Source organism: Paramormyrops kingsleyae, chromosome 13 (assembly GCF_048594095.1).
Source record: "Paramormyrops kingsleyae isolate MSU_618 chromosome 13, PKINGS_0.4, whole genome shotgun sequence".
In the NCBI taxonomy this organism is placed as follows: domain Eukaryota; kingdom Metazoa; phylum Chordata; class Actinopteri; order Osteoglossiformes; family Mormyridae; genus Paramormyrops; species Paramormyrops kingsleyae.
Genome location: NC_132809.1, coordinates 32,741,987 through 32,768,297, shown reverse-complemented (window position 1 = coordinate 32,768,297; position 26,311 = coordinate 32,741,987). Strand labels below are relative to the sequence as shown.

Below are 26,311 nucleotides of genomic sequence, written 5' to 3'. Positions count from 1 at the left end.
AAAGATGGACTCCAGCCAAAAAAAAGACTTATGGCACTGTTTCTGGCTGGGAAGCTGAACAGGGCTGGTAGCTCCGCGTAGCTGAGTTGCTAACCCACAGCTAAGCATCCAGTCATTCTTCTTAATATGCTCATTGCATTTGTAGTGACCTGCATATAACGCAAACAACAATTTTGATGCCCCAGATGCATTCATAAAACATACTGCTGATCCATGCATTGCAGGTGTCGGCATGTCAGGTGTTATAATGAACTACAGTACATACATTATTTATCCCCTATCAGTTGTTAAATGTGGAGTAGGTGAAGCTGAAAGCAGAGCTCTGCTGAACATTTGCATTGAAACGAAATCTTTGTGAGTTAAACCTGTAGTTGTTTACTTTTCAGACACACTACTCAACCTTGAAAAAATACGCTATATAACTTCAGTCTATGTATGGATTTATGCTGTGCCATGTAAAGATTTATCTTTATTCTGTATATTTATCTGTGCATCCTATATACATTTATATATCTCTATATGTATATAGTTTGTGCAAGGTTCTGTAGCTCTGCTATAGACAACAGAAAATTGCTCAAAATTGTTGTTTTCCTGTAGCTGTGAAAATGTTTTATTAGGGGACTGATGAACACCTGCCTTTAAAATGTCGTTCCCAACATCTCCCGAATGCCATTTCGCTTAATTGACTTGGAAATGGCCCAAATGTATTGCTGAATGCAGTCTAATTAATATTAATAATAAATGCCATTATTAACATCAAAGAACATCTGGTGCCCCTGTTTACTCACAAGCCTTATATGTAACACATTTTGCGGCTGTTTCATCTTGCAAACATTGTGTAGTAAACATTTTATTTATTTATATTTTTGACACATAGGTCAGAAAAAATGCCCTGTCCGGGCAAACGTATGATACAGTAAGTGACAGAAATTTAATGGGGGAGGGGTTGCATTTTGTTTGTATTTGTATGTTCTTTTATTTTGACATAATATCCAGAAATGATTATGTGGCTGTTGCTGCGATACCAGCTGATGTGTGCGCTGGTCAGAGTGCCTCAACGTTTCTTTCTGTACCTGGTTACCTAAGGTGTGTTGCAAATAATGTTAATTTAAAAATTCATGAAGTCGTGCTTGTCAGGTAATAAAAGCAGCAGTAATGCAGCCTTGTTTATTGTTAATTGGCATGCGGTTACTAAATACTGCGAGTTTCAGATTCCTCACTAACAGCCTATATCATGCATGTTTCAGCGACGTATGTAAACCGCAGATTTATTAACATGCATGGGCCTGGCGTTTACAAAGATGGCACCCATCCAAATAAAGAACAGAGCAGTGTATTCGCCGGATGCTATTATACTGATATTTATTAAGGATGTGACTCCTCCCCCACCTCTTTTTAAACGCTAATGTATCGTCAGTAGTGTAGTCAAATTTTATACTCTCCCTTGCTATGCTAAACACTTTTATTTTGTTCCTTTTGCCTGGTTTTCACAAAGAGAAGAGGTCAGTGGCTTGTCAAAATTAAACCCTTTTTAGGATATTTTTTTCGTCTTTCTGCTTCCCTGTATTCTTGGCTTGTCACATATCAGTAATCATAATCATTTAATAATTATGCTCAGAAGTGTCATTTCAAGGGCACAGTAAATGGATTGTGTTTTTTTTTCTTTATTTTTGGAAACAGGGTGTGGTCTAACTTGAGTGGTTCAACAAAAGCGTATGCTGTAGTTTGTTTTTTTTACTCTTTTTTTCCTGTTTAAGATGGGAGTGCACGCTCACACTTTGATCAGACTCACAAACGCACACTTTACCATGTGAGCACATGCGCCATATTGCGAAAACACACCTCTCACAGCCTCTCGCAAGGCAAGCTGAGTGGTTTTCTGACTCGCTTCATCACACAGGCTTTCGAACAGAATTCCAGCCTCTCACACGGACTCACATGCATGCCGGGGGAGTGCGTCAGAGATGCCTGCATCTCTGAAGTGTTGCTCACGCTTTACTCTTTGTGGGATGGATACAGCATTAGACAGCAGCTGGAATAACTGATGAACTGTCACTCATTTACATGACTGCTATGTGACATTTTGCCTTTGTTCTGCGATGCTACAATACACTGTATTATGTGCAGGTATACATGTATGTATATACTGTGTATATATACAGTATATATGCTTCTGTCAGTATATTTGTGTGCGATTGCAGGTTTTGTGGTACATATAATGTAATTTGTTTCTTACATCTCTAACACACACACAGGCAAATACACACATCTCCACAATGTGAAAGGTAACCTTCAAATACCATAAATGTCCCGTGCAATAAACCGTCGATATTTGTGGTTATGTGATGCCGTATGACTTTTGCAGTAATTGGAACAGTGTTATTAAAAAGCCTGAATTATTCACATGAATTAAGCCAAAGAAGGATTCTTGCTATCACCAGGTACAGTAGATTTCTGTTCATCTACTGGAAGCGGAGATGGTGTACTGTAACTTTTGCTTGGTTTACCGTACTGTACATTATACATTTAAGTACAGCTTTTAATGGTTCACTCGCAGACCAGTCTTTATAGTTATAGTTGGCAAATTGTATTTGTTGGTTACCTGGAGTTGGCATAAATGCAAATATGATGTAGTCTAGCAAAAGTGATTCCCAGTTTACGTTTTTATAAGTCTGGCAGAGGAGGTGTCACCTACAGTAAGTCAGGAGCTACAACAAGCAATAAACCCTGTTGACTTAGCTACTATTTTTTTCTTGTATTGTTCGTTTTAATACAATCCATCATAGCCCACCAGAGAATGATAATACTGGGGGTGAAGGATTCAGATGAGAGTGCTTTGGGTCGGTTGGGGAAAAATGAAACACAAGACTCATAAAAGGGATAGAAACAGTCAGAAATCTGTCAGGTTGAAACAGGCAGTAAAATGGGGGTGACATGCAGAAGATGCACTGTTTGCGATCACTGGCTCCGGTGAAAACCTGTCGAGTGAAGTGTGTGTGTGTCGTCTCTCCGTAGACGCCGGAGACGAGTCGGTAAGGCAGGTGGGATTTGCTCTGCCCCCTACCCAGCACAGGGAGAGGGTGCCTGCGTCGGCCACAAAGGACTGCCCCTACTGTGGAAAGACATTTCGGACATCTCACCACCTGAAGGTCCACTTGAGGATACACACAGGTACGGTGCATAGCGGCTGCCCGGGCCTAATGGGCCAGAATAACTTCCCATTCTTTTGCACATTATGTAGCTCATTATATAGTAGTTGGCATAGGCTGGTTCACCCATCCAATCACTTATCCAGTACAGGGTTATACTAAGCTTAGAGAATATCCCTGGAAAAATGCGTCGAGTTGCCGGGGATCCCCCTGGACAGGATGCCAATCTATCACATAAAAAGTCACATTATATTTCATTTCAAACAACTGTCAAAGCTCACAATTTTCATCCATTTTTCTTTTGTACAGATGATCTTTGCTGAAGGTGTTCAGGTTACAGCGAGTGGCCTACTCTGGGGTACAGTGACAGGCCTTTTCCTTGAAATGGAAACCTGTTTTTTTTTGCAAGGTTTTGCTTTGTCCTGAAGTGCTTTGGCTCAGCAAAAGAATGCAAAATGTCTCATGTTAGTAACAACGGAACAATCCACTATCTGACTTTTATTTATACTCCCAATTACAGGTTGAAATCCTACACTAAAGACGTCTTATTAACAAATACAAATAAACAGAACAGTTCTTTACCTAAAGCTGAAATGTTACTATTATTGTTTGTGTAAAATATTGTATTGAGGCATTATTTTTTTTAAAGTATTCCATGTCAACAATTTAACCACATTTGTTAACTTGTTTTTTACTAAAGGGAAATCTTTAAGTTGATAAAGTAAGCAGTGATATTTAATCACCTGAACTGTGGTAAATAAAATATTAATCGATACATCTATTTATGACCTCAGTAGGAATCGGTAACCACCCAGCTCTGATTTGGGTATTTACATTTGCAGTTGCTAAGCAAACCCTTAGATGGTTTACACAGCACCTTGCACAGTGCTAAATCAGTACTGTCCCTCCCAGGATTTCAAATGTTTCAGAAACAGCAAGCATGTGGAAACCACTCAGGCTTCTCACGGCTTCCCCACCGGTCCTTCTGTCCGTTGTCTAAAGAATTCTTTTGTCATATTTCAACTGGTTCCCCTCAAGATTTTGTACACAATTTGGATCAGACTCCTTTGTCAAAGAAAGTTTAAGCCCAGGTTTTCAACCACAGTGTTCAGTACACATTTAAGGAGAGAGAGATTTCTTGAACCCACAAAACAGAATATTTATTGTAGCTCTGAAAGCGGCACTGATTTAGTATGTGCTAAATAAGGAGACCACCCAAGCCACAACTCTAAATAATGAACGCATACTTCAGCTTTGAAGGAAAACTGACTATTCAGTGTCACAGGAACTTGTAATAGCCTGAAATAATCAGGAATCTTTACCCTGATATTTAGAATACAGTTCATTTAAGCCTTTGTCAAAGCAACTGCAATTAGAATGTTTGTTACTAAAAAAAATTACAAAAATGCTACTAATGCTACTAGTACAGCTGGACAGTTCAGTATTATGGAAGCTGTTCAGCATCTAATTTTATCGTCTTATTTTCAGATGACACAATGCGGCGCATCGAGTAGCATAAGGGGATACGATGCATAAACAGCTGCATCCACTTTATGGTGCTATTGTCATTATAATGTTCCCAAAAAACGTTTCCAAGTATAAAAATTATCCCCATCCAGATGATCACAGTTTTATAAAAAACAGTAAGATACAGAAGTATATTTATAGCAACATGAAGCAGACCTGCAGATCTCCATCAAGTACAGAAACATGGTAACTCAAACCACTTACTGCATGAAATAAAATTCTAAAATAATGACACACTAATATTTTGTTGAAAGGTACAACGTGAACAGAAAATTCTCTAAAAGTTAAAGAGCTAATGTTACAGTATTAATTTCCACTCCAACACCGAGTAGGAAAATATCCATTAACTAAATGAACTCCAGTTTCTAGGTTGCTAACGCTGTGCAGTATACAATGTGAGCCACAGTTAATGAACACTGTAGTGGGTGATATTTCATTATACAAATTAATGTTCACATTTTAATGGGAAAGTCACATAATGAATCTAAGCTTCAGTGACAGCAATTAGAGACACAGATTGTCCCCTTCTGGACAAAGTGCCGTTTAGCAGTAAGCAGCTGTAGAAATCTTTCCACTTTTTACGGTGCATCTATGTGACTTTAATGCTTGTAGTAGCAGCTTCATTCAATATCCTGAATGACAAAGGGTGGATTTAAAGATAATCAATGAAACAGGCTTTATGCATTTTTAGTGCAGTTGCAAAGGTTTATAAAAAATTAAATATGTTGACTCTGTCATGTCCCAGTATTGAAGGACAGTAATCGTCATAATACAATGTTATAATAAAAACATATATTATGCTTTTTATCCTTTTCGTCTAGGTTTGGGTGTTTGTTGAGATGACAGTAAAAAGTGGATCAAGAGATCCTTAATTATCTTTAATAGTAAAGTATGCAAAAATGAGATAAAGGCTGTAATTCCAAAGAAGTTTTGATTTATGATGGAGCAAATTGTCTTATCAATCTACTTCCACCCGCCAATGGATATGTACATATTTAACCATCATATTATAAGCAGTCCATAAGGATTCAAAAATTCCCTTTTTCTCCTGTAAAAAAACACATGAAAATAAACTTATCGATCATATATTTATAGTTCTTGTCACAAATAGCTTTATTATTAGCCCGGAATATTAAAACCCTATCACTTGGTTTCTTCTGAAGCATTATTAAACGCAGCTATACCTCTGACTAGTTCTCTGCTGTTAATATTATATTGATTTTGTATCTGCGAGCCTTTATTTGGGAACAATGCAATAGATCTGCAGATCTTTTCTTTTTTTCTTCCTTTTTTCTGGAATGGTGCCCTCCAAATAATGATAAATTACTTGAGCAGTATGCCATTTGCTAATTATATCCATGATTTACTGCAGAGCAAGACTTGAATCATTCAGTTCAGTCTTGCGTAACAATGCAGCGTTCAGTCAGAGCTGAAATGGTTTCCATGTGTATAATAGTACAGTGTATGTAAACACATATATGGAATATAAATAAAAATAGTTTTTGCTATATATGGTAATGCAGGCATTTTTTCCATTCAATATTTGTTTCAATTGTATATATACAGTTCCTGCTGAATAACCATCCATTTAACTTACCATCTGTTCCTGCCTCCACCCAGTCTCACCTCCATTTTTTTCTTTACCATTTCATTTGGGGATTTTACACCTGCTATAAACCGCATTGATTAATAAACTGAAGGATTCTAATTTTAGAGCTGTTTTAAATTGGCATTTCACTTAAACATGTTTGAAACATAACATTTACTGCATCTGAGAATTATCTTTGGCATTTTTTTTTCCATCTTCTCTGTTATAAGACTGAAAGGTCAGATAACAGGAATATGCATATGCTGAATGAAAAATATAGGACTTGATATTAGTGATAAATATTAGATTCTTCTTGTTACGTCAGTAGTATAATTCTTCTACAAAACAATGCAGCTGGTATTAGAATGAGAATGCGATTTACTCGTGTAAGTTCACTCTTATGAGGAATTTTGTGTTTATCTGTTTATTTATTTGCCTGTTTGTTTGTCTGTTTCTTACGTTCTCCCTAATAGGCGAGAAGCCATACAGGTGTCCTCACTGCAGCTACGCTGGGACACAGTCAGCCTCGCTGAAGTATCATCTGGAGAGGCACCACAGGGAGAGACAGAATGGTGCAGGCCCGTCATCCGGACACTCCCCTGAGCACAAGGAGGAGCAGGCAGGAAGCAAGAACAGCCTCTTTATCAGACCAGATGTCCTGCGTAGTGTCTTTAAAGGCACAGCCAGCAGCATGGACTTCAGGGGTGCCTCGGCACTGCCCCACCGGTGGACCCCTCCTGGGATTATGGCCCCAAAGGACCAGGAACAAGACTGCCATAGAGGACCTTCTGAAAACCCCTCTGAGAACCTGAACATCTCAGATGGGTTACCAACGAGCAGGCCGGCAAGCTTCTCCGACCTCAGCCAGGCCTACCACGGCATGCTGGGAAACGGAAGCAGCTTCCAAGGGGCCCTGCAGGCCTTCATGGACAACTTCGCTCTGACTTCCTTGAAGAAGGACAAGGAGATGAGGGAGAGCCAGCCGCCAGCGCAACAGCAGCAGAATTTCAGCCATGAGAGCGGCGATGGGAAAGCCAAGAGAGGCGAGAATAGCGGGGAAAAAACAGATGCCAGGCCTTCCAAAGGCAAACCCGAGAAATCACAGTATGAACCGCTAGATCTATCTGTCAGGCCAGATTCAGTATCCCTGCCAGGATCCTCCGTCACCATCCAAGACAACGTGGTGTGGCACGGCTGCTTGTTTTGCTCCTTCAGAACTTCCTCTGTAGAGCAAATGGTTCTCCATTTGCAGGCCAATCACCTGGGGAAAGGCAAATACAAGGAGAGCAGTTCCTTGGATGTGAAAGTCACAAGCAAGGAACTAACGGCCGAGTTTTCCCCCGTGAATAAAGCCAGGCTGGCTCCAGCTGTTTGTCACCTTGGCAATGAGGCCATCTCCTCCAAGCAAGGCTCACATGCAAATAAAATGATCCAGCAAGAAAGAATCAAGGAGGCTAACCATTTGAACAGCGCCATCATGAGTGGCTTTCAGAATGACTTGTACAAGCAGTTCACTATGTATGAAACTTCCCGAGGTCAAGGTCCCCAAGGATTTGGCCCCATGTTCCCTGGGTCACTCGATCAACAGATGCAGGTTCCTGAGACTCTGAGCCGGAAATCTGCTGGTCTGAGTGGGGGTGTCTCACCCACCGAGGAGCCGTCCGACAAATCGTCTGACGAGATTCCGTTCGGCGATATGGAGACGTCCACAGAGCAGGAGTGTCTAGATGACAGACTTGCAATGGCGGATGACAGTATGGAGCCCGTCACAGAGCCGCTGTCGTCTAAGGAAGCAGAGGATGAGCCGGAAGAGGAGAAGATGGAGGATGAGGAAGGCGGGGGGGCCGAGGAGTTGGCGAAGGCGTCCAGCGAGATTGACCCGAAGGTGGCCCCGAGACTGGAGGCTCCGGTGCCTCCCCAGCCTCCGCGTCTGGAGAAGCGATGGCAAGGCCTTAGCCTCCTTTCATCTCATGGAGCCCCCACTGGGCTGCCACAAGCAGGCCAGACCCATCTTGAGCAGCAGATGAACATGTTGTCTGTCCTGAGGGCGTACAGCACAGAGCGCCGAGCGGCGTTCAACGGCATTGGAAACGGCTCAAACGGCACCAGTGGCACCAAGAGATCAGACATGTTTGGTGAGTAACTCTTTTTCTGATCCCCTTACCTCCCCACATCTGCACACATTAACTCATGACATTTGCTGTGGCACAAAAGAAAAAAAATATCATTTCAACCTTATTTCAAGCAAGTTTACCAGCAGTTTGATTGGTGAAGAGCAGTAATTTAAGCTTTTATTGCTAATTGAAATTGTTGATGTTGTCATTAACTTGGAAGGATAAGAGTAACCCTGTCTGCAGACAGAGGCTACCTTAGACAGGCCTTGTCTGTCTCAGCAGCACAGTCAGTTATCCTCATATGACCCCTACGCGTGACATTCAGAGATCTGTAATACATAAATATCTTTATGTTGTGAAGAATGAACTATCCTCCTAAAAACTGTGTCTCCTAAGGGAAAAGCATCACTTTGAAATCTTGTTGACATGAGTGCCATGTCATGTTATGCTAAAGCAGTATTTTCCAGAATGTGCTCTCAGACAGGTTTATAACAATATTTTATTATTCATTCAGTCCAAGATATATAATCATTTAAAGCTTGTCTAAAATAAAACCACAAATAATACACATTATTATTATCATTATCATCATTATTATTATTATTATTTATTGTTGTTGTTGTTGTTATTTTGTTTTAACATACTAATATATAATTTCCATATTAATTTTCATATTTCACTGCTGTAAAACTGAAAACAATGTTGATTTATATTATTTGATTCGGAAAGTAGCATGCTAATCAAAATAAACCTTCACATTTAATAGAAATAGTATTAGGAAAGACAAATCAAAGCTGTGTCACGTATAACTGTCACTTGTGACTGTCACTTGCAGCAAGCATGTTTTGTGTGAAGGGTTCCCAACCAGGTTGTATTCCATATTTAAGTATGTTTTTTCTTTAAGCATGGTAAATGAGAACACATTACAATGCCCCAGATTTGGGGTAATTACAGTAGGCGCTCTGCTTTCACTCAGTAATGCAGAAATAAGGCATGTATATCTTTTAAACTAGCTCCAAGCTATGAGATTTTAACTCACAAATATAAATGTAATGCAACTAGTTTCACTACATGGGTAAACATTCACTTCATATTTCCAGCAAAAGGATATTATTACATCTGAATGTAGAGTCTTATTAATTGCATTCCATTCCACTATAAAATTTCTTGCTTAAATTATAATGCAACCTTTATTAATTAATGTACTTGCAATTAAGGCAGAACTTTGTAAAAAATGTCTCCCCTCTGGTTTTAAAAAAAGTCATTTTAATTTCCTGAATGGGTCAATCTTCGTAATGAAAATGAATACCAGTTTTTAATCCCCTGCTAATGTCTGAAAATGCACACCTATTGTGTTTTAATCTCACTCACAATCAAAAGCCATTTTTTTAGCTGTCTTTAATGCACAAATTGCACACACAAACTCAAATGGCTGTCCTTTTCAGAGGTGCTTGCTGACTGGCACATTTGTAAACCAAATTTCTTCCAGTTTTAGTCCTGCTGTGGTAGACAGGAAAGATAGAGATGTTCAGAGCAGGACCTCCCGTGCGGCGGTGAGGGCTGAGTTTAAATCAAAGGTTGGGAGATATCTTCTCCCCTCTGGATGTTCCCCAAAGCAGCTTTCATAAGACTTCACTGTATACACAGCTTAGGGTGGCACAGGATCGTTAAGGTCATGAGGGACACCCCCAGCCCTATCCCACCCACTGACAGGCAGAGCTCAAACTCTTTAATCGTCGTGTCCCCTTACTTATAAAAGTACTTTCTTGCCTTATTAAGCTCTGTGCGCTGCCAGGTGGAAGTCAGCCAAGCAGTGCTTTAACCTCTGGATTCATCCTCTTGGCAGCATCTGCCCACTGGGTTCATGAGGCTTTAAAGGTGACATGAACAGAGGTTGACATTATTCAGGGCGAGGGACACACCAGACAGCAGTTAACAGCTTTTCACGCGTCTGCAAGTGTTACACTTAGAGACCCATAGACAGGTGGACATTTAGTTACAAATTGACCTGAAAATATGCCATCTGATGTATTCCTTCCACCGTGATGGTGATCATGGTGATTATTATTATCATTATTATTGACCTTTCATTTTATTAAATCTGTTAGCTCAAGATATACTTTGAATAACGGAATGCCGATAGAATGTAATCGAATGTGATAGAACTTTTCCCCTTTTTGTGGATACGATGAATTATGAGATGGAAAAATCAGATTTGTAATATAATACTTACAGTAAGTAAACATATAGCATCCTCAGAATAGAATATGTAGTGTTAGTCAAAGGTACTGCGTTTTCTGGTGTGAGCTGTCATCCTAACAACTGAGTCTCTGTTAGAGTGCGATTGCTGTGTTGAAGACCTGCCAGCATTTGATGTGAAGGACCTCTCAGGAAATCCGAAAAAGCAGTGCCACATCGTGCAAATTTTTGTGTCCTTTGTCCTTACTTATGAGTCTAAATTAGAAGGGTTCAGTCGAAAACAGCACAGTGAGAACTTAACAATAATAGTCTAGAATTACACTAAATTGCAGGCATGCGATACAGATTCTGTAGGTACATATTAATAGTACGGTTTTGTAAAAGGTCTGTGTAATAAAAGAAAATAGGTACAAGGCTATCAGTCAACTTTGTTTATGGGCCCCAGTTGTGAGGAAGTAACGCTCTATATACAATTAAACTGTGGGAGGTCACATCCCACCCACATCTCCAAAAAGGGGCCAAGCCTAAATAAATTACTTAACCAAAGCCATTACGTAACTCACATTTCTGTGAAATTTGAACTAGGCGTGTAATAACAGACTAGGTAATAGGCTAGTGGACATACATGGAAGACCTTATTTGGTTTTCAAGTTGTTTGTTTGCTTTAGCTAACTAGCTATTTACTTGACTGCTTTGAGCCCACATGGTATCGCACAATTTATTTCATGTATTAAAATTGATGGGGTTGCACAGATAACTATTTCATGTATTAAAATTGTTTAGCACGTGTCGGGCAGTCAGCAGGTCAAACCATCGTGGGACAATATGACTGAAGTACACACCCTAATAAAGTCCATTTGCATCAAATATTAAAGGGGGAGTTTGGCCATGACATGATCACATTCACATACGACCATGGAGACTCAGAGTCAGTAAGCCTGGGTCTACATCTGTGTCATCATCATCGTCATAATGATCATCAATATAAGCATCTTGTTCACTGTTATCACAGTGCTAACAATGGGCCTTTCCTTCCATGATGGGTCAATATGGCACAAGACTGATAAAAAGCTGCTATTTAAATGGTAGAAAACTCATGCCAGTTGGACTGGGCAGTTCTGTGTTTTGGGCATCAAGCCCATTACTAGCCATTTTCAGGAACAAAGCATGTAACTGTATTGTGACTGGTAGAAGCTGATGATAGATCATTCTTTCATCCCATCTTAACTGATATCATCTTACCAAAAAAGTATGCATTCTTTCAGGTTTTCTGATAATGGGAGAAATGTATTTTAAGCTCCTTAAAATATGTCAATTTATTGACTAATTGAGTGATGTTAATTTAAAGGCAATCAGATTTAAATAATAAATAATACCAGAAAACAATTTAGAAACTATTACTTCGAAATCAATACATGCCTCATCAAATATACATTTTAAAGGCAGTTGTAAAGATTGAATAAATTAAACATAAAATCATATAAAATTAGCCGCTATTTAAATAAAAGCACATGCATTAGGTTACTGTATTATATAATGATAATGCTGTCATTTTGTGCTCAGTTATGTTGGCTGTTTATTGTTTATTGCTAATTCAATTAATGGAGCTATTTGGTGCTATAAGGATTAAGGCAGAGACAAATAGGCATGAGTCCAATAAGTGTGGCTGCATTCAACGTGCAGGAACTCTGATAGCACCGTCAGAAGCAGCCATCCGGTAATAAATATGGTAACTTCAGGGGAAAACTTCAGAAGAAAGAAGTAAAGCACGGTAAAAGCATGTCCTACAGACTCTCGCATTTCATTAGCACATTACCCCACCTGGTGGAAGAGTAAGGAACCTGCCCTGTTTGTCCGTCCTGTGCGCAAAGGACGCTGCCTTCTGGGGAGCAGGAGAAGGGAAATATTCATTTAGCTTGTAGGTTTAGCCGCTGAGAAGGCTGCACATTGCGGTGTGTTTACTCATGGCAGCAGGAGAGCAAAGTGGGAGGGGGGAGGGCTGTAATGAGAACAGAAACACACACTGTCTGTGTCAGACCCATAAACTATGTAAAACACATAAATGTGTTCGAGGCTGTGCGGTATTTTTAGCTCTGGTACAATACTTTTTGACAACTTCGTGTGGTTGCCTGTGCGTGCGGGGGATCGTCGGAATTGTACACTTAACTCTAATAGTGTCGTTGGTGGCCAATTACTTCTGTCAGGGTGGAGAGGACTAACGTTTGCCCTCGCTGCATGGGACCTGACCTGGAGCTGCAGAGGTCGTAAATGGCGCAAGGCTGTCAGGCCAGTGGCAGGCTGCCTGCACCCAAACACTTTAAATTACAGGCCAGTGCAATAAAACAGATCGTATGTGTGATTCTCCCTGAACAGGTTCTTCTTGGGCTGTTACGGTAATTAAAAGCATACGGTCCATACACCAAACACAGGGAGCTCACAGATGTACTGGATTACAGTCTATATTAGGTTCTATCTCCATGGCAAAGAAGCCCCCCCCATTGCACACATATACATACGTTCCGTCATTGACTGCTCTTTCAGTTTCCTGTACACTAATTATCACAGCCACGAAACATATAAAGTCAAATCAATTTAAGTCAGAGAGAAGTCTCCAGAAGTGGCAACACTCTGGAGCTGTATCATCTGTTACAATGGTTTTTTTTTTCCTTTTGAAGTGCAAACCATTTAAACTTGATGTTTTCCGCATATCATCTAATCCACGTGTTTAATTACCATTTTAATATTGTCTCGTTTGGGTTGCACATTTAACAATTTTTTTTTGCATATGCTTTTGTCCAAAGTGGCGTACTAGGGAGGACGGCTTGGGCGGAAAATGGGGGGTCAGTTTGCGTCCCCGGGACAGTAAAGGGGTGTAGGTCCCCCTGGTAATATTAGTCCTCTGCTGCCCACAGGGGCAACCACCTCATGTCGGCTATTATTTAGGTCCACAAAAGGTACAGCTATAGTATCTCATAGCAAACAAAAAACTGCATTTTGTATATCTCACTGGGTGGCATGGTGGTGCAGTGGTTAGCACTGTTGCCTCACACCTCTGGGACCTGGGTTTGAGTCTCCGCCTGGGTTAGCATGTTCTCCCCGTGTCGTCGTGGGGTTTCCTCCAGGTGCTCCGGCTTCCCCCCACAGTCCAAAGACATGCTGAGGCTAATTGGAGTTACTAAATTGCCCGTAGGTGTGCATGTGTGAGTGAATGGTGTGTGAGCGAATGGTGTGTGAGCGGATTGTGTGGGTGAATGGTGTGTGAGCGGATGGTGTGTGAGCGGATGGTGTGTGGGTGAATGGTGTGTGGGCGAATGGTGTGTGAGCGAATGGTGTGTGAGCGGATTGTGTGGGTGAATGGTGTGTGAGCGGATGGTGTGTGGGTGAATGGTGTGTGAGCGAATGGTGTGTGAGCGAATGGTGTGTGAGCGGATTGTGTGGGTGAATGGTGTGTGAGCGGATGGTGTGTGAGCGGATGGTGTGTGGGCGAATGGTGTGTGAGCGGATGGTGTGTGAGCGGATGGTGTGTGGGTGAATGGTGTGTGGGCGAATGGTGTGTGAGCGGATTGTGTGGGTGAATGGTGTGTGAGCGGATGGTGTGTGAGCGGATGGTGTGTGAGCGAATGGTGTGTGAGTGAATGGTGTGTGAGTGGATGGTGAGTCCACTTCTGCTATATGTGATTCTGTACTTTACCTTGAGCTGACGAACCAATGTAGCCTCGCAATGTTTTCACAAGTGTCACAAAGTAGCGTTTGTGTTCATTATTACAAACCATTATAATTATATTTAACCTGAATTTTTAATATAATATGGTTTATGGCATTTGTAAGTACAAGTTGTCTGTAAGTACGACATTCTTAAATTGGAGACTGCCTGGATATTGGGTATCAGAGATGAACTCATAACCTGATGGTGTCCAGTAGCTGTAATACCCTGAGAAGGGTATTTAACCTGCTCCATATCCAGTGGCAACTGTATGGATAAGAATTGTTGCTTTTGATAAAAGTTGCAGCTAGGCAAGTAAAGGGGCCTAGAAAATACCGAAGAGCTGGCTGCAGCTATTGGCTAACCTGCTAGGTCACATGTTTATGCGGCACTTCCAGTAAGTCAGGACCTCAAAGCCTGTGTTTTGCATTATTATTTTCTCTCAGTCCTGTATTTCCCCGTAACTAAGAGGTGTCACACGCTGCTGGCAACACTAGTTCTCATCGAGTGTAATGTGACGTGGTGTGATTATCACTCGATGCGAGGTGCAATTTCACATGTGCATTATTACCATATTTAACGTGCACTGAGGTAAATTAACAGAATATCAACTCCCCCCCCCACCATCCAAATGCAGGCTGAAAACACAAATGCTTTTCTTGGTGTTTCATAACCCCATCAAGTGATACTTGTTGCTCTACCAAAGCTTCCTGGTCTGTCCCTCCATCCATCCATCCATCCATCCATCTCCACTTATCCTTGTCAGGGAGCTGGCATGTTACTGACAGTTTACTCGTAGAATGATTCATTGAGTTTTGTGTCTATTGTAGATGAAGTAAGACAGTGTCAGATATGCAAAGATCTTTTCTGCAGTGCTTACTTTTCTGAATAACTCAATTATTTGAACTGCAAAGCAATAGCTTCCAGTGCTTTTTCTTAGGCAAGTTGTATTTCCTGAAGTGCTGTTAGCAGTTAGCTGAATGGGATGCAAAGAGAGACACCTGTTTTTTTTTTTTTTTCTTGCAGTGACTTTATGGGTCACGGTAAACCAAGGCAGCATCTGACATTTATTCTATCTAGTCACATATGAAATGACCATGACCTAGCACCAAGCACAGTTAGTGCCTTTGTCCTGTAAAAACTAAAGATGCTTTATATCATTATAAAACGTAATGGGCTATTATTTCAAATGTAATACTTCTCACAAAGACCACTCTCCAAGTGGGTCTCATTAAGATCATGCTCAAGTTTCCCAGGTCTGGAGATAGGTACAACTTTCTCATGCATTTGCAGTAATATGAATCAGCCTTTTAAAACAGATATGATTACATATTGATTCTGAAAGGTACAGTATGTGAGGAGCCCTCGTTGTCTCTAACAGTAGGGCTTTTGTTAAAGGATAATCCAATAACTGCCCCTTGATCCTTTCTGCTTCAAGCACATTACAGACTATTTATTCTGGAATAAATCTTACTTTTTAAAAGTCCTCAGGTTTTTGATATATGTAGAGCCATTTATAATGAATCTTTTGTGCTTATATTGTTGTCAGATATTACGTAACTTTTGGTTGTTTTCTTTTTAGAGATATATAATAGACCTGTAAAGAGATAGATGTTTGAAGAGCTATTACTTTTAGATAGACTTGCGTTTTAACATAAACATATTACTCCTCCATGGAGAGAATCTTGTGTCTGCAGCTGAAAATATATAGCACACGGAGAGGGTCACGGGGTTCACTTATTGTTTACCTAAGCATTACAATGGCTAAGACGCCTGATCTATGAGATTCTGAACGTGCTGTGGTTGTTAGTGCAAGACGTGGTGGTAACAGCATGAACGGCCACCTTCCTGAGATGTTCACTCACCATAATGTCTGGAGTTTACAAATAATGGGGAAAGGGAAACACATCCAGTGAGTAAAACTAGATGGATGGATGGATGTATGGAAGGAAGGGGCTACTTCATGGATGGAAGGAATGGGCTACTTCATGTATTTGTAGTTGCTCTGAAAGTTGTATGACATTGAATTTTTTTTCTAAGAAGAAAAAAATGCTGGAAAATCTTGGACTAGTAAATGTATAAAGGAATCATTTCAAATGTGTTTACCTCCTGTGTTTTTGTATTTTACTTTGCCAGTGTATTCAGTTTATTTGCATTTCAAATACTTACAATTGAAGCGGATTTTTAAATGCCAACATTTGAATTAATAACAACCATCTACTGTAAGAATCATGGGACCGATTTTCATTTCTGACATTATAACTAAATTGGCAGAAGCCAAAAGAAGAAACACAAACACACAGACAAATACAACTTCACAGTACTTGTTTTTTGTACTTTTAAAAATACATCACGGCATATGCTGCTCAGTGTAAGTGGATTTTTGTGCACAATTTTAAAAAAAGGACATTTGAGACAGGCAAACACAGCACAAAATTAAGTGATATTTTTGCTATGGTTATTCGCTCCTGAAATTTACAGTAAATCTATGCTTGAAAGTCCTTCATAACTTTATAACAGGAGGATAAGCATTAAAGGCGTTCCACTGTTAGCTTTGGATTTGCAACCGTCTGTTTTCTTTTGCTTGGAATTAAACCAAAATGCATATCGCCGATCCGGTATGGCGTATCTGTGGGAAGCTGTGACTTGATTTCACTTTCATTCAGGGGCTGATAAAAGTTGACAGAACAAAAAAAAGAAAACTTAAAACACTGATGTGTCCTTGGAAAAACTTACTTGGTGTCAGGTTTGACAATATGCTAATGAGTACCAAAAAGATTCACCTGTGCTTTCTAATGGATCACTTTGCGTGATGTTAAATATGACTCTTGGAAAATGTGCAACCGAAATGATAGGAGGACTTCTTTCAATGGCTAATGTTTAACTGTAACAATCCAAGTCATTTTTTCTAACGAGAGAAAGTGAAAAGTAAGATACGTAAAGTACATAATACACGTCTGAAAGTGGATGTTGTGTGGCTTGTTATCCTGTTTAACTGTAATCTCTCAAATTTCAGTGTTTTTTTCTCATTTATTTAATCGTTTTTGTGGGGCTAGCAATGTTAAATAGACACCCTTTAATGCATGTATTGAATGTGCTGACACATATTAATATTTGTATAACAGATTTCTGTACAGGTTATATTTTTCTTCAGATTCAATCTGTTGTTTATTCCACCACTGAATTTGAAATAACCCCTATGAATTGCTTGTTGATTTGCATATAAGCCACCATTTTTTATTTTGTTGTGAAGATTACATCTGCTCCCTGGGAATTGTTGGCCATCATTTATACTCCTCCTGCCCCTCCACCCGAACCCCCCCCCCCCCCCCCCATGGGATAATTTTATCCCCATACAAGAACCCTTGTAAAAAAACAATACTTTCTTTCAATTAAGCTCCGGTCACAAATGACAGGAGCCACAGGTGTATGGTCATAATTACACATACACTTAAAAGTAATGTCATTTTAACATTTAATATCTTTCCAGGAAAAACGCAAATAGCCCACTTCCAGAGTAAGGCCAATGGCAAAAAGGCCTAAATCTTATCTGATATTGCTTAACTTAATCATATGGCTCTTAGAACCAGGACACAAGCAGCTGGGCCTTAGTAATATGCACACAATATGTCTGTAAAATGATATGCTTTAATTTAGAGCCTACGTTAAGCACCAACGAAATCTGGTTATGCAGAGACATTAAAAAGGCCTGTTAACTCTCTCACTTCCGCCAACCCACGTCTGTTTTGCTTACTACTGTTTTATTTAGCTAAGCTGAGCTTATTTTTTGACAATCTTCTTGTATCGATAGACTGTGCATATAAAATAGATAGATTGATGATTAATATTTTTGATACACAAAGACTTATACAGTACACAGATGGACAATCAGTTACAAATAACCCCAAAATACATTGTAATAATAATAATAATAATAATAATAATAATTATTATTATTATTATTATTAGTGGTAATAGTGGTAGTAGTAGTAGTAATAAAAGTAATAACATTATATAACAGCGGAAAAGGAGTTCCCGAAAATGACTCCTCTGTGACTCTGTGACATGGTGCACTATGCTGCCTATGGGGGCTGCCAGAGACCCGAGTTTTGGCAGGGGGGGGGGACATCAAAAGGCCCGGAGAAGCCGCTGGCTGACGCGCCTTCACAGATGCCTTCGTAAATCCCCTTACTTTCCTGCCCGCTCTTTGTGTATGTCTTTGCCGATAGACTTGGAGTGAGAATATCAAAGTAACCTTGGCAGTTAAGACCTCAGAAGCTGCCTTTTCAGCGAGGCCCAGAGCACGGCACAGCACAGCAGTGGGCATAGACTCAAGCACGAGGTCTGATCCTCGGAACAGCACTGAAAATTCCCACAAAGTTTAAAGGGCCGATTTTCCCTTCTTTATAACATTCCTGTTACAGCCTATAGGTTACATATTGAATATATGTACAATGGGAATTATATGGATAGAGAAAACAAAAACAAAAATATGTATAAAGTGTTCTAAGAAATATAGTATATTTAATGTAGTTTAATTCTAAATACTGAAAAACACAAATTTCTTTAAAAAGGGCAGGTAATAGACAATTACATCTTATTGAGGCATGAATTTAGCAAATTATACATAACTAAAAATAATATGATAGAGCTTTGTAATAAGACTACGTGAGTATTTAAAAAAAAAAAGCATAGAAAACCTGTAGGTGAACTTCTGCTGATTGTATGGTATTACTGAAAAATGAGTCCCTCTGGTAACTTTCTTCCCAAGTTTTTTATCGCTCCAGTGAGCTTTTCCTGAGTTCCAACTGTCAAAAGACATGCTGTTCGGGGCAACCTGTGAATCAATGGCTGACTTACCTTGCGATGGATTGCGGTGCCAATCCACGGTGCCCCCCTACCTTATGCTCAGTGTTTATTGAGATTAAAGTGTTTGCAACGTGAATTTAATAAATCGCCGTTTAAAGGCAGTTTTCATCTATGAAAATGCCTAAAGTTATGCTGGATATCGGGTCTGAAGTTATAATGTATGTAATCTTTATGTCCCTGTGACCTTAAGCAGCATAAGTGATTGGAAGTTGGATGGATAGATTTCTGATGTGTAATTGCCAGGCAGTGTTGAGTTGACGGGTATGTCTCCTTTAGAGATTAAAAATTGAACTTGTTAAAACAGTGTCACTGGAGAACTGCATGATGGGTATTTGCATTGCCCAACTCCCTAACAAATATGATCATTGTGGAGATGAAAGCGATTGAGTAGCAGATCAACGGAATCGAGTCATGCAACATGCTCCCCCCCCCCCGGTAACATTTTGTGCCGTTTTGAAAAATGGCACTCAGTGAAATTCCACCCACATACACTCTGGCACGTCAATTGTCGCACACTAATGAGGTTTCGACCACATTGCTGACATTTGGCCAGATTGTCACCAGCTTCCTCTATAAATAGTTATTCAAGTTTTTGTTGGTGTAAAAGTACTTCTATCTGCGTCTATGTCTGCAACTGTTACCTTGCTCAGGAACTTCTGCCTGCATTAAACTGATTAATTCTCTTTTCTTACAACCTTTTAGACATACAGGTCATACATTTACAGGTGATTTTTTCACAGAATGTCTGTACTATAAGCATGTCTTTTTTTTGCAAACGCTGAATTCCGTTGGTACATTGTGTGTACCATCCATGTTTATTCATCCCGTTCTCCAACATGCTGTGCCTTCGCTGTTCTCTGTACCCTTTCCCCTTCTGACCTGTCGCTTGTCTTTCATGACCGATTTGTCTTTTATTTGTCGTTCCATCATCGCACCTTAATTTTCAGTAATAATAAAATCTGTCTGTCTGTCTTCATAGAAGAAAAAATTGTAATCGGGGTATTGGTTAAATTGTATTTGTTTAAATTAAAACAATTTGAATAATTTATGGAGTCATAACAAGTTCAGAGCTAAGTTAAGACCTTTGGAGCGCCATTTTAGATTTTTTAAATCTGTTTATTGTATATAATGAATTTTCTAAAATGGACAAAAATGGAAGAAATGTGTGTGCAAGTAATGGCATATTGCACATGAATGGACCATCAGTTTTGCATTAGATGTTGTGTTATTAAAAGTGAATCTGTATTGCACTGTTCATGGTTGGGTCTCTCCGTATGAAAGCTCATCTTTGCATGCCAGATGAACAGCTGTGGACTGTACTGAGCATCACGGTGCTGGTTTATGAAGTACTGGGCCCTACTCTCCGTTTCAGCCATATCCCCTTTACTCATATCTAGAATCTTATAATATGGATTACTGAGTACTGCACCTCCTTTTGGCCATACCCCCTTTACTCAGATCCAGAATCCCATATTATGGGTCACTGAGTACTGCCCCCCTCCTTTCAGCAGTGTCCCCTTTACTCATGTTGAGAATCCCATATTATGGAATACTGAGTACTGCACTGCCTTTCAGCCATGTTCCCTTTACTCATGTTGAGAATCCCATATTATGGAGTACTGAGTACTGCACTGCCTTTCAGCCATGTTCCCTTTACTCATGTTGAGAATCCCATATTATGGAGTACTGAGTACTGCACTGCCTTTCAGCCATGTTCCCTTTACTCATGTTGAGAATCCCATATTATGGAGTACTGAGTACTGCACTGCCTTTCAGCCATGTTCCCTTTACTCATGTTGAGAATCCCATATTATGGAGTACTGAGTACTGCACTGCCTTTCAGCCATGTTCCCTTTACTCATGTTGAGAATCCCATGTTATGGAGTACTGAGTACTGCACTGCTTTTCAGCCACGTTCCCTTTACTCATGTTGAGAATCCCATGTTATGGAGTACTGAGTACTGCACTGCCTTTCAGCCATGTTCCCTTTACTCATGTTGAGAATCCCATATTATGGAGTACTGAGTACTGCACTGCCTTTCAGCCATGTTCCCTTTACTCATGTCGATGTCCCACATCATAGAGGCTCCTACTCATACCTTTTCTAATGCTCCCTGACTTTGTACATCTATGTTTGTACATGTGTAAATCTATGTTGGAGTTACAGTTACCACCTGCCTTCTCACTGTAATAAATATACAACACACTGCACTTGCAAATCACCTTCATTAATCGTTGTGATATTTTTTTTATGCATATATTTACATGCTGTTCTACCAAGATGTTGCCCATTCCCCTAGGAGAAAAAAATCCCAATTTACATATTTAACAGTCAATAAAAAAGAAGCGTACCAGTATTTCTGTCACATTTTGCATGTGCTAATCTCACCGTTATCTATCAGTAAGTCTGTGTTGTGCTACAAGATGAGAACCAATAGTAATTTCACCCACACAACACTGTAAAGACATTTATTGTTTATTTATTTAGACATTTATTTAATGATATATATTTATTAATCTTATTGAATATTTGGAAAATATAATATCATAATATCATGAAACTGAAACTACTAAATGAGATAAAAACATTTACCATACAACACTAAGCTGGTTGAATTGTCTTTCACCTAACTGGTGGTAGGATTCTATTTGAAGTCTAAACATCAGAGATAGTATGAAGGTGGCTGTAAATGTCTCTTTTGAAGACATGTAAGGTGACTGAGTGTAATGTTGCTATCTTTATTGAATGGCAATAGAACACATTGTTTCATTGTACACTTCTACTTTCTGCATTTTTCTTAATCAGATGAAAAGACAGGGCCAAAGAAAAGCAGAGATAGTGCATAAGTAACAGCTTACTGATGGTTTCCTTCCTCGGTTGGACATATAAAGGAGTCATTTAACTAGTCAAATTAGGAGCTGCAGAAATGGACTGTGCTTTATTACGGAGTTCACACGGGCATCATTTTACATTTTTATCAAAAATAATTTCAACACAAGATAATGTTTCTTTTTTTTAATCTTGTAAAATTTAGCATCACACATAAAAGACCAGCTCCACCTAGAGGCCATTTTTAGACATTGCAAAATAATAAAGTAGCTGGTTTAAGTCACTGAAAGTGCATGAGGATCTAAAGCTAGACGATCCATCGGTGTGATCATTTGCATCTCTCAGGAGGTTTCAGTTAAATGTTGACCCCCAGGATTTCCGCACACTTCCTGAGCACGCTGCGTTAAGCATGTCACACATCGTCTGAGGAAGTTTGACTACTCCCAAGTCCTCCACCTCCCCCCAGCAACTGCTGGCTTGACATTCGATCGCAAATCTTTTCTTCTCCCGAGGTCTCCGCCTGATGGCCGGACCGTCGTTCTCGTCCGTCGCTCGCTACCCGTAACGTGTGACATCCAGACTCCCCGTATTGTGCTGACTCCCTAATCTGCAGTTCAGCAGGGCATTACTTCCATACCAAAGAGCATAATGAAATGCTGAATGTCATTTTTGCAGCATGAAAAGACCATTGTGCTCTGCAAGCCTGTAGCTCTTTTAGGCCGAAATCACCTTGGGCAGTAGTGTTTCTGTCCCCTTATTCTTACTTCAAAAGGACCAGAAAAATAATCCCATCATGCTCATTCTTTTGTTGTTATTTCATTTGATTCTGTATGATATCTATTGATCCCTCTTTATCTGTTTATCTTTGCATGCCAGACAGTTATAGACAGATAAACAAAGGCTTTCATTTGAACAAGAGATCATTGTGCAGCCCATACGTCCAGATGGCGGCCAGACACAGGGAATACATTTAACCATTAGTGTGATTTTTCTCTCATCTCATGAGCTCTGATTACTTTTTAGAAGTTTCTGCAGAAACTGTACTTTAAGTCAAAGCAGCTGACATGCTTAATGTCTCGCCACAGAGGATGGAATCGTTAAATGTTTATCGACAGGTTGTCTTTTTGGTGGGTTAAATTAACGATATGTGTTTCTTGGGATGTTTGGGTCTTACAGCTGTTGCTACCTCGGTACCTTTGCTAAAAATTTAAACTCTATTTGTTGTTATCCCTATTTAAAGAATAATAAAGCTAATGAAAGAATATGATAGATGGTGAAATCATATTGCGCAATTCATGGGTACGCTGCCACCAGAACAGGTTGTGAGGGTCAACAAGGGGTTAAAGGATGACAGAACTCACTAGTAACACAGCAGCAGCAAGTCTATTGTACATATCAGCCTAATAAGAGCATGCATTGCACTGTTCCCATAGTTCTCTATAGGCTTTAAAGTTCTAGGGAACAATTGCTTTACAGAAAGTAACAGATGCTCAGAAGTCTGACTTCAGGGAACCAAAAAAAAAATCTTTATTTATACAATCTTGTGATACGTCTAGTCACCCATCACTTGACAAATACTGCCTGAAGCTGAGTAAGTTTCACTGAGTTGGTTGAAGCATGCTGCGAGGGGAAAAAAAGGCACAAATTTTTCCAGTCGATCAAAAAATCTATCCCATTTAACTTAGTCTGCCAATATACTCAGCGGATTTGAATTTTCTTCATAGTTCACAAACTGCACCCGATTTAAAAGCACTGCTATACATATACATATAGGCAAAGGAGAAGAATGTTCTTGTAATAAAAAATAATATCAGTGTGACTTTAAACATTTCCCCACATGGCATCACTGACCTGATAAAGACTACTATTCTCTGCAGAGTCTGTCAGGTTGCTTTGAACAAAATCTAGCACATCTATCAGCAAGGTTTTTTTTTCCCAGTGTCTTATAATCCCAGGTATATATTACTGGTTTCTATTACAAAAGACTAGTCATTCTCTTGTGTGATGTTACAGGGGCTTTGATTTTAAAAAGTGAGAATGGAGACAATTGTGATATTAGTGTAAGTATGTAAGTGTGGAGAAAACACAGCAAGGAAAGAGGAAGGAGTGTACAGGTATTGCTGTTTGAGTAATGATGCACAGTGCATTGATAGGGATTGTTGACTGTTTGTTTTACTTTGTAATAATTTTACATATATTCATCATATATTATTTTTGGTATTTAAGATAAACAGGGAATTGACACAAATGGAGCAATAAGAGTACGCTGACTGGTATATTCTGAATTGTGCCTAAAAGCAAAGTTAGTCCAACTGAAGTTAGCTTGTAGTGAAAAGCTTATGTTGTGGGTTTATGGTTTAATTATTGCTTTTGTCTTAAATAGGAACCAACACAAAAGTTTAGAGGAATACAACAGGAAGGGGAAATTGTTAGAATAACATCAAGGATGAATGTTGCTGTTTTGACCAGTCTTGTGGTCTAAATTTAGCATGCCAAAATGGAGGATGTTTTTGTAGTGCTAGTTCTTATATTATTAAAACTGCATTTGAAGTGCATACAGAGTAATGATTCACAGAGCAGCTCATCTAAAGTATGTTGTGAAATACTGTTATGGCTGTGCTTATTAAATCCAGAACACAAGCTTTAGAACAGTGTTTGAGAATAAATTATTGATGAAACACATTATCGCACCAGAGAAAAATGAAAGCTTCTCAAGGTCTCATTGTGTAGAATAAGTATTTCTTTTAATTACAGTGCATTGCTTCTTTCTTAGCTTTCAAATTTTACATATTTGAAATGTATTTTGATTCCATTTCTTAAAATGGGGCAAATTTGTAATCGGATGGAATTTCACTACTTTGATTGAAGCACTTTTTCTTCTTCCTCCAAGCTGAGAAGTATTGAAGGTCAGTCAGCGTGATGATCTCCACAGTTTGGGGGTGGGGTTTGCATGCTCTTACCATGTTTGTGTGGGTTTGCTTTGGGCGTCTTCCCACTCCCTCATGCTCTGAACTTCACACAGTACGCTCTAGCTCACACTGGCCCCAGCTGAGCGAGCTGTACATTTGGATATAAACACAGTAATTAAGGTAATTCAAGTTATAATGCAGATAATGTATGTAAATCGTCAATTTACATACATCAAAGTATATTCTTTTGCTTGAAAATCTATCTCTTAAGAAGGAATCCTATCTGTCAAGATGTTTAATCACCATTATTGTTTATTCCGTTTTTTTTTTTACCCTTTTGTAGCCTTCTATAATACAGTGAAATGGAAGTACAGGTGAAGGCATGCACGTTTCTGGCGGGCCAATGGGGTTGTGCTGAGTGAATGCCCATCCCCCCCCCCCCACCCTCCGACCCTTACTTTTCTTGAGAATGTGTGTGACTGAGTGAGTGTTTGGTTAAAAGCTGGTAGAATTCTGGGTAGAAAGTGAATTTCAATGACCTGCGGGCTCCTGAGATCACACAATTCTGATAAACCATGAACAGTGAACTTCCTTTTAAAGCCATACCTCTTTGCAAACCCAAAATATAATGTAGACTTTAGGATATTTAACTGGCCATTTTATACTAGCACAAGAAATAGGAGGTGCTGCAGAAACGTCACTGGTGATGGTACTGGTGAGGAGGGGAATTCTGGGTATTTATGGAGGCCCAAATAACCTGTGGAAGATCATGGGCCTTTTTATCTAACCTTACTCAGAAAATGCAATTTAATATAACATTTTTGTGTTAAATGAAGCAGTCATGAGAAATGGGAATGGACCCAAAATATCCTGGATCTCTCAGAATCGGTAGACCAGTAGTGGGCCAGGGCCTGTTGGCTGAAACAGCGTAAGGCTGTATTTCGGTTGGAACCTCAGGAGTTTATACACAACATGGAAGGTTTTACTCCCAGTGCATTTGAGGTTTCAGTCCCATTTTAATTTAAACACAAAATGAAACAGTTCTCATGCTAAACTATATACATTATATTATTACTGTTTACACATATTAATATTGAATAAAAGTACTGAACAACTTTACATGTAAATGACACAAAATTTGCGCAAAATTCTGTATTGCAATCCATCCATCTTATAACTGCATATCCTGGTCAGGGTCACAGAGCGAGATTGGAGCCCATCGCAGGCAGCACAGGCCACAAGCCTGGGGTACGCCCTGGCCAAGATGCTGCTTCTATTGCAGTCATTCACTGAATTATGTTTCATCATTTTGTTGTACATTCTCAGGTAAGTAGGTTTCAAGGATGACGCCATGGACTGTCACAGGGGGGTCTTAACAGAATTCAAATGACAGATTTCACAGGAGAGACACTAACTGTCTAAA

The 26,311-nt window shown here is 39.6% G+C and overlaps 1 protein-coding gene across 8 annotated transcripts in view; it reads left to right on the top strand.

Moving 5' to 3' along the window:
* The window catches only part of LOC111849650 (zinc finger protein 536-like), a 181,765-nt gene that overhangs the window by 132,335 nt on the left and 23,119 nt on the right, over positions 1-26,311 (top strand). For all 8 annotated transcript variants that reach the window (XM_023822712.2, XM_023822715.2, XM_023822713.2 and 5 more), the window contains 2 exons: positions 3,016-3,171; positions 6,738-8,399. In XM_023822712.2, the coding sequence (XP_023678480.2) occupies positions 3,016-3,171; positions 6,738-8,399 (1,818 nt within the window). The remainder of the gene's footprint in view (positions 1-3,015; positions 3,172-6,737; positions 8,400-26,311) is intronic.